At 38.0% G+C, this 8,501-nt stretch overlaps 1 protein-coding gene across 1 annotated transcript; it reads left to right on the plus strand.

Moving 5' to 3' along the window:
* Positions 1 to 1,215: 1,215 nt before the first annotated feature.
* Positions 1,216 to 6,751, plus strand: LOC119789567 (kelch-like protein 28). The gene is made up of 6 exons (XM_038294496.1): positions 1,216 to 1,354; positions 2,040 to 2,300; positions 2,378 to 3,015; positions 3,168 to 3,611; positions 5,507 to 5,715; positions 5,804 to 6,751. Exons 2-6 carry the CDS (start codon positions 2,040 to 2,042, stop codon positions 5,965 to 5,967), a joined length of 1,716 nt encoding a protein of 571 aa, XP_038150424.1. The 5' UTR covers positions 1,216 to 1,354; the 3' UTR covers positions 5,968 to 6,751.
* The last annotated feature ends 1,750 nt before the right edge of the window (positions 6,752 to 8,501 follow it).

Here is an 8,501-nt window from a genome sequence, read left to right on the forward strand (position 1 = left end):
ACAAACAATAAAAATATCATGCACCTGGAAAATAAATAACCAATATACAGCCTTTTAAAAAAAAATCATTTTACAGTAATGAATATTTGAAAAATAGCAGCAACATCAGAGATGTGCAAAATGACAGCAGTATGTTATTTTACTGACTAGTGTAGAAACATAAAACAGTTAGTTTCATATATTTAATTATTTTTCGCTCAAGTTACCCTTTAACTTGGATGTAGACAAAACTTTGCAGCAAACAAGGCAAAATCGTGAGGTCAATTGTGGTCTGCAGGGTCTGCAAGTCTGACCTCTGTCTAAAAGCAGAGTGTAACTGCTTCATAGACAACCACCAGTAATCTAATATTGCTTACTGTCTGTGTGATATGTGACCTACTGTAAATTGTGTAAAAAGTAAATAAAAGTTAAGTAAATATGAATAAGCTAAGTAAAAAAGTAAAACAACAACAAAAACAACAACTGTAGGCTCGTATATCAGCATTCATTTTCTGAGGATTATACTATAAAAAAAATGTTTCTTTCTTTTTGAAGAGACTGCATTTTTTTATATTAGGACAAGTTTCTGCTTTTGGTAATTACATTGACCTTGATCTAATTTAGTAAATGTTGCAAAGGTCATAAGGTCTTGTTTTGTCTTTTAATAACCCTATTGTCTTGAAATTTTGAATTTCAATCTTTAGAAGTGTATAATAAAGGGTTAATTTTTATTTTTTATTTTTTGCAAAAATGCAACCATAGAAAACAAAAGTTGTTACCATGCAACCAGATCGCGTAAGGATTTTGAATGTTTATTATCTGGAAATAATACATATGATGTAATAATATAGGAATATTCAATATATGGCTAGAACTACCAAAATAAAATCTTTAAATATATTTCACAATCGGAAATCTAGTTAAATATTAGGAAGAGAACTATAGTTTTTAGTTAAGTAAAATTCTTTCAATTATTTAAAACTTAAAACTATTAACAAAGTAATCTAGTGCCTCAGGTAAAATAAATATGTTTTTTACTTCATTAAATTGAGGCAAAATCTACATTTCATATAGTGTATTGTATTTGGTACAAATTGTTATTATCTTGTTTATTTATTTGGAAATGTCGTTATAAAACATTTTCTAAAAGAAAAATTGATTTTGTCTGGAATTTCATTCTGATTCATTTCCATCCACTTTAATTGTGAAAGGTACCGGAAGTGGGCGTTTTGTCCCGATAGCTCGTCATCATAAAAGCTAGTCTTTAGCTTTGTGGCTAGGCTGGTTGGAAGTCGGTTGATTCCTTGTTAGCCTTCTGTGGTCTGCCGTCGCCACTACACATTCGGCCGCTATCTGCGCAAACTACACATTACAGGTTCGTTTATCTCTTTTTAACAACATATATATAAATATATATCTATGTATATATTCCTTAAAGCTAACTGTAACGTCACGTTTTGTATTTGTCAGCCATGTTACTGTATATCAATCAATGATGCAGGGAACACATAAATTCTTGTTTATTTTTAGCGGCTAACCTGTAATGCAATCATAAAATACATGTATACTTATTGTGTTGTTGTTGTTGTTGTTCTGACTGAAACCTGCTGATGCTACTGCGGTTGGCTTAGATAAAGGAATCGGTAGAAGAAAAGCTAATTTGCTTGTCTAATTTTACTGTGTTTACTGTATGCCCCTTCCCTGCTAAGGTAGCTAGCGAGGTTTGATTAAGAGGAAATTCCCGTTACATGTTCATGGCATTTGCGTACTGCAATCTGCCAGGCAGTCTAAATGCGCAGCTTTGGGAGTTGGTGATCTGGACCTACCTGTGTCCAGTTTTTCGCCCTTTCTAGGTAATATATTTTGGTTGTTTTAGCAGTGTTAGCATTGGATTTGGAGGACAATGCCTATTTGCCTTAGCTTTTGGAAAATAGCTACTATATTATTCCAGATCAAACGGGCAAAATATATAACATTTCTGTCAAATTTAGACTCACCAAGTCCTCAACCTTTTTTTCACATCCAAAGCACTGTAGTGATTTATTGGTTCTTGTTTCCAGATGGACCAGCAGGACCAGCCCTATATGTTTGCAAGTCTCACACGGCCTCACTCTGAGCAGTTGCTGCAGGGCCTCCAACTCCTGCGGCAAGATCATGAACTGTGTGACATTGTTCTCCGAGTGGGCGATGCAAAGATCCATGCTCACAAAGTTGTGCTGGCCAGCATCAGCCCTTACTTCAAGGCCATGTTTACAGGGAACCTCTCAGAAAAGGAGACCTCTGAAGTGGAGTTCCAGTGCATTGATGAGGCCGCCTTGCAGGTATGCTTAGAACCAGCAGACTTTAACCATACCAATGGAGGTGTATTGTTTCACTGACACATTTTGTTCTCTTCTAGGCCATTGTGGAGTATGCATACACAGGGACGGTGTTTATCTCCCAGGAAACGGTGGAATCCCTGCTGCCGGCAGCCAATTTACTCCAGGTCAAGCTTGTACTTAAGGAGTGCTGTTCCTTCTTAGAGAGCCAGCTGGATGCTGGAAACTGTATAGGGATCTCACGCTTCGCAGAAACATATGGCTGCCATGACCTGTGCCTGGCTGCTACTAAGTTTATCTGTGAAAAATTTGAAGAGGTCTGTCAAACTGAGGAGTTTTTTGAACTGACGAGAGCAGAATTGGATGAAATTGTTTCTAACGACTGTCTTAAAGTGGACACGGAGGAGACTGTCTTTTACGCATTGGAATCATGGATCAAATATGACGTTACAGAAAGACAACAGCATCTGGCTCAGTTGTTACACTGTGTTCGCCTCCCACTTCTCAGCGTCAAGTTCCTCACTCGGCTATATGAAGCCAATCACCTTATAAGAGATGACCATGCATGCAAACACCTGCTCAATGAGGCCCTTAAGTATCATTTTATGCCTGAACACAGACTTTCTTATCAGACTGTGTTGTCAGCGAGGCCTAGGTGTGCCCCCAAGGTGCTGCTTGCAGTAGGAGGCAAGGCTGGACTGTTTGCCACATTAGAAAGGTATGAGTAACTTTATTTAATTAGACTTTCACATATGAGATGCACTGCTCAGGATAAGTAGCTTCGAACTAAAACTAAAAGGATCGTGTTACATGATTTAGCATTATGGATGAATGATTGAATTTCATAACCATGTTCATCTATTCTTTCAGCATGGAAATGTATTTCCCTCAGACTGACACGTGGATAGGACTTGCCCCTCTCAGCGTCCCGCGGTATGAGTTTGGCGTGGCGGTGCTGGACAACAAAGTATATGTGGTCGGGGGTATCGCCACACACATGAGGCAGGGAATCAGCTATCGGAGGCACGAGAGCACAGTGGAGGCCTGGGACCCTGAAAGCAACACGTGGTCCTCGGTGGAGCGTATGGCCGAGTGTCGCAGCACACTCGGGGTGGTGGTCCAGGCTGGAGAGCTGTACGCTTTGGGAGGCTACGACGGCCAGTATTACCTGCAGTCTGTGGAGAAATACGTCCCCAAGCTGAAAGAGTGGCAGCCTGTGGCACCCATGACAAAGTCCCGCAGCTGCTTTGCAACAGCTGTGCTGGATGGGATGATTTATGCTATTGGAGGGTATGGCCCAGCACACATGAACAGGTATCCATCTTAAGAATCTTATTTTAATGAGCAGAAGAGCATGTTACACCCGAAAGAGTTCAGACATGTTTCTATATAGAGCTCAGCTCTGTGTAACCGGTGAAAATGTTAAATCTGAAAACATTTGTGATTAACGCTATTTAGCTTTTACCTATTCTTCTATTAACATTTTATTTATGCTTCAATTTTTATATACTCAAATCTTTATAGCTTCTATTTACCTTTTATTTGAAACTTATTTAACTTACACTGAAATATTATGATGTTACTGGTAACTTCGTTTTTAATATTTACCCTATTCTATTTATTTCTTAACAATTTTAAGATTATTATTATGTGCATCTGCTAAAAAGGGGCTATTTGTTGTTTTACACTGGCTGTGCAGCACACATTTTTAAGATTGACTCTTCAATCTTGCTGAATTATTAATAGAGCTAGCAATAATGTGACGGATATCAGGTCTTGCTGAGAAAACACACACTAGCTTGTTAATAAATGTGGAAAGTTTTTTTCCAGAAGTGTTGGAAATGTCTTATTGAGAGGGTGCCTGCATGTGTGTGTGTTGTTGATCACTCTAGAGCCGAGTCCCAGTTGCTTGTTTCCTTGACACCCAAAACCCTGCAGGAGAATGTGTTTGGACAGAGAACCCATGGGGACATTTTCCTTTTTCCCTCCTGGTTTGTCTGTCCTTTTAAATGTGATGCAAAACAGTCCCACATTGCCAATAGTCTCCTGTTTGTCAGAGCTTTCTAACTTTTGTGGAACTTGAGATTGCCTCATTAGTTAGGTTTACAATCTTTAGGTGGACATTCATTACGTGCGATTGGTTGCTTCAGAAAAGAGGACAAATGGAAGCGTAAAAATATTGTAATTTTTTTGGTCTTTTTTTTTTTTTTTTTTTTTTTAAAGGAAATGTGTATCATTCTAGACCTGAATAATGTATCACTAATATGTCATCATTGCAAGTTGACAGGTGCAAAATTCATATTGCAAGGGTTTGTTTTGGCATTAACTTTTGGTTAATATACTCAAAGTGCTGCAATCGATGAGAGACCTGATATGTTTACAGCAACGTTTAACATCATTGGCCGCATAAATATGTTTTTATTTGGCTCAGTTTTGTGAAGAGTATTAATTTGAGGCTTTGAAAGCTTTTTTTAATTTTTGGTTCTATTTTATACAAATAAATTAAAGTAATTGCAGATCCTTTAAGCCTAACCACTGAGCTGAACCCAAATCAAGCTGTGTTGCTTCACGATTTGTCAAATTTGAGAAAATTTAGAAGAAAAAAAATTAGATCGGAGTCTAGAAGAGTAAAATAGCCAGAGACCCTGTAAATAAAAACATACAAATAATAAAACAAAATCTGATATCCACTCATGAAACCTGGTGTGAATTTGTTGTCAAAGATGCTTTCGTACTGTCTGAATAAAAGTTGGGCAAGAATGGAGCCTTGAGGAACTCCTATATGATCTTTATTCCTTTAGATTTAAAATTGCCCAGAGTCCAAATTTAAACAGTTGGCAGGCAACACAGATGGGAAGTTATAACCCCTACAGTTTATTCATGACTGCTGAAGAAAAGAAAACCTTTTTGGTTTATTATGCTGGTGAAGGTTCTCAGGCATCCAGGTCATAGTCATAAAAAAAAAAAAAAAGAAAATTAAAAACATTCTACTGGACTTTATTTCCAAGTTTGAAGACATTTCACATCCTATCAGGAAGCTTTTTTGGTTGAAATTCAGCAGAAGTATATTCTTTCTAAACAGCTTTGCTGTTCCCTTATGGTGGCTAGCATGAATGTTGTCATTTTTTAAATAAATGTCTGTAAGATAGATAGATAGATAGATACAGACTATATGTTGCTGTTTTCTTATTGTTTGATCTGATTTGCAGTGTGGAGAGGTATGACCCCAGCAAGGATGCCTGGGAAATGGTAGCCCCCATGGCAGATAAGAGGATCAACTTCGGCGTAGGTGTCATGCTCGGCTTCATATTTGTGGTTGGTGGGCACAATGGAGTGTCCCACCTGTCCAGTATTGAGAGGTATGACCCACATCAGAACCAGTGGACAGCCTGTCGGCCAATGAATGAGCCCCGTACTGGTAAGTTTAAACAGTTTAACTGGTGGAACCTAGTTTCACTGTGATGGCTATTTTCTTAGAAAGTTGCATTCTGCTCTCTAAATTACAGGTGTTGGTTCTGCCATTGTGGACAACTACCTCTATGTAGTAGGAGGGCACTCTGGTTCATCTTACCTGAACACTGTCCAGCGCTATGACCCCATCTCAGATAGCTGGTTGGACTCCAGCGGCATGATGTACTGCCGTTGCAATTTTGGTCTGACTGCCCTTTGACCAATGGCCCAGCCAGCTTTGACTCAGTAAAACGATTTCCTTTTTTTGTTATCTGCTCTACTCTTTTCCCTACTTTCGTTCTCCAGGAGTAAATGCGCACCTAAAAGAACATCCAAGCACTGGCTTGAATGGATGTGCAGAAATGGCTTACTGGTAGGACGGAGGGGATCCCAATCTCACTGCAGAGATAAGTGAGCATGAGGACTGTGCAGCTGAGGAAGGTGGATGGTAACGCAGGTACCTGGATGTTAGTGCTGCTGGACCCCTACGAGAACTTCGAGCCATGTCCCAGAGGATTGTAGAAAAAAAAACAAACTGATTGTTTGAAGTTTTTGTTACATTAGCAGACCTTTATGTTCTTTATTTTACATGTCATTAAGTTTATTACTTACGATGTCCAGTTGCGTTCAGAACTATGTTACATTTTTGGAGTTTTGTTGTGTTTTTGTGTGAAAATGCGGTTGTAAGTGTATGCATAAAGGGGGTATGTGCATGTTGGGTGGGTCCTTTTGTTTTGTTACATGCTCGGGTGTAGAACTTGGGTCTGTTTCATGAAGCAGGTTGTCTGAAAACTCAATGTTTTCTAAACCTTAAATATGGAAAATTAGTTTTCCGTTTCACAAAGTGTGTTTCCTCAACCTGTATTTCAGTCACCATAGTAAAATTCTTCCAGGAGCTGACCAGGTCGGGAGCAGGTTTGGATCAGTAAACACTGTATCGTCTGTCTCCACTCTCCAATCACGTTTAATTTCCTGATTTTAATCTGATTTTTGTCGTAGTTTTGTGAATTTTATATATATATATATATATAATACATTAGGTCTGTTACATACATTGCGTTTCATTTGACTAGGATCTTATTAAAATTGATCAGCACATTTAACTGAGAATTGGATAATTATAGGGAGAGGATTCTACAAATCATCGAAGGGGCTATGAGATTTACTTGTTTTTGGTTTGTTTAATAGGAGTGAGATGCGGATAATTTTATTTACTTTTAGAGCACTTGAACTACTGAAATTATATTCAGATTACACATAAATAGATAAATTGATTCCGTAGGGGGAAAAGGAATTACCTTTAGGATTAGAATTCACTTGATAACGACCTACTGATTCTCCTGGTACAATCTGAAGTCCTTCTATGGATCTGATAACAGCTAATAACGACCATTTTAGGGTTGATAACATGCGAAGCGTGGCTGCAAACAGCCAGAGTATTTACTGACAAAGAAGACCAGATCAACATGAGGAGGAACCCAGGAGATGATGCACAGGTTATATCTATTACACCAATGTTTTTAGACTTCATTTTCACCTAATGCCAGAAGATTTCACCTAAATGGATACTTTGATCTAATGCCATTCAAAAGGCTATGGCAAGCCATTTTGATATGTAATGGTTTTTGCTGAATATGTATTCACATATCTGGAAAAAATGTTTTCCTTGTCGAAATGACCATTTCAAACAAACAGACACTCTTCACATCTAGAATAAATATTCTTAATGTCTAGAAATTAATTCCGGATCTCTATATATGCCTGTCTTTTAAACAATTCCTCTATTTTTCCCCCCCATTTCTGCATTAAAGCCTCTACTTCCAGTGTAGTGAAATAGGCCCTTCCTGTTGTCTGTTGTCATGGTGACTCTTCGAATTGGGACTGATAATGGCTTTTCTTACTTGTTACACACGTGCTCAACTCTGAGTGAATCTATTTACAGTTGATTGTACTAATTCGTAGCAGCTGTTGTGAAACCAAAAACTCAGAGTCCCTGACCTTAGGCTAGATCAATTTAAAATTGTGGATTTTAATAGAGTTTGTTAAACCTGCTTTGTGAAACGGATCCCTGAGGCTGAAGCTTCGTGCCGCAAAGAGGTCTGCATCCAAATCAGTGCTTCACAGGAAGAAAAAGAGCAAACTTAGAAACTTTATATTTTCCTCAAAGGGCTGCCTTTCTCTTGTGTAAATAGTATAAATGAAATATATAGATAAATATATCCTCTAGTGCATTGCCTGTAAATGTTAATCTGCACTGGGTCACTAATGAGTGTGTGAATGTGTGTGGTTTGATTAATTCATTCTGTCATTTCATAAAAAGTCAACAGATTTCAGAGGCACGCACTGGTCTCTCCAATAGTTGAAAGTCAACTCGGCCAATTTTGTCTACGATAACTGGTGCTATATTTAGGATTCAGGATATTAAGCTGTTTTTCTGGGTTACTGCACGTTGTAGTCGACATATGTTTAATCGTCAGCTCATGTCTACGTTTGATGCCAGCATTCACTGTATGGGCATTTAGACACATGAAGTCTTAAAAAGCCCCTCACCATGCAATAAAGTAAGTTTAGATAAAATGGAAATAATCCATCATTTCTTATACAAATGCGTCTAGAAAACTGGAAAATTGTTAAATAGTAAATCAATGAATTTATTCATTTTCAAAAATATTTTAAACCTCATGGATTTATTACACACAGAGTGTTTGTTTCTATTAACCCTAGAACCTGTAAAAACCTCGAAACAATTCCTCA

This window comes from Cyprinodon tularosa, unplaced genomic scaffold, assembly GCF_016077235.1.
Source record: "Cyprinodon tularosa strain WSP-4 unplaced genomic scaffold, ASM1607723v1 ctg340, whole genome shotgun sequence".
In the NCBI taxonomy this organism is placed as follows: Eukaryota; Metazoa; Chordata; class Actinopteri; order Cyprinodontiformes; family Cyprinodontidae; genus Cyprinodon; species Cyprinodon tularosa.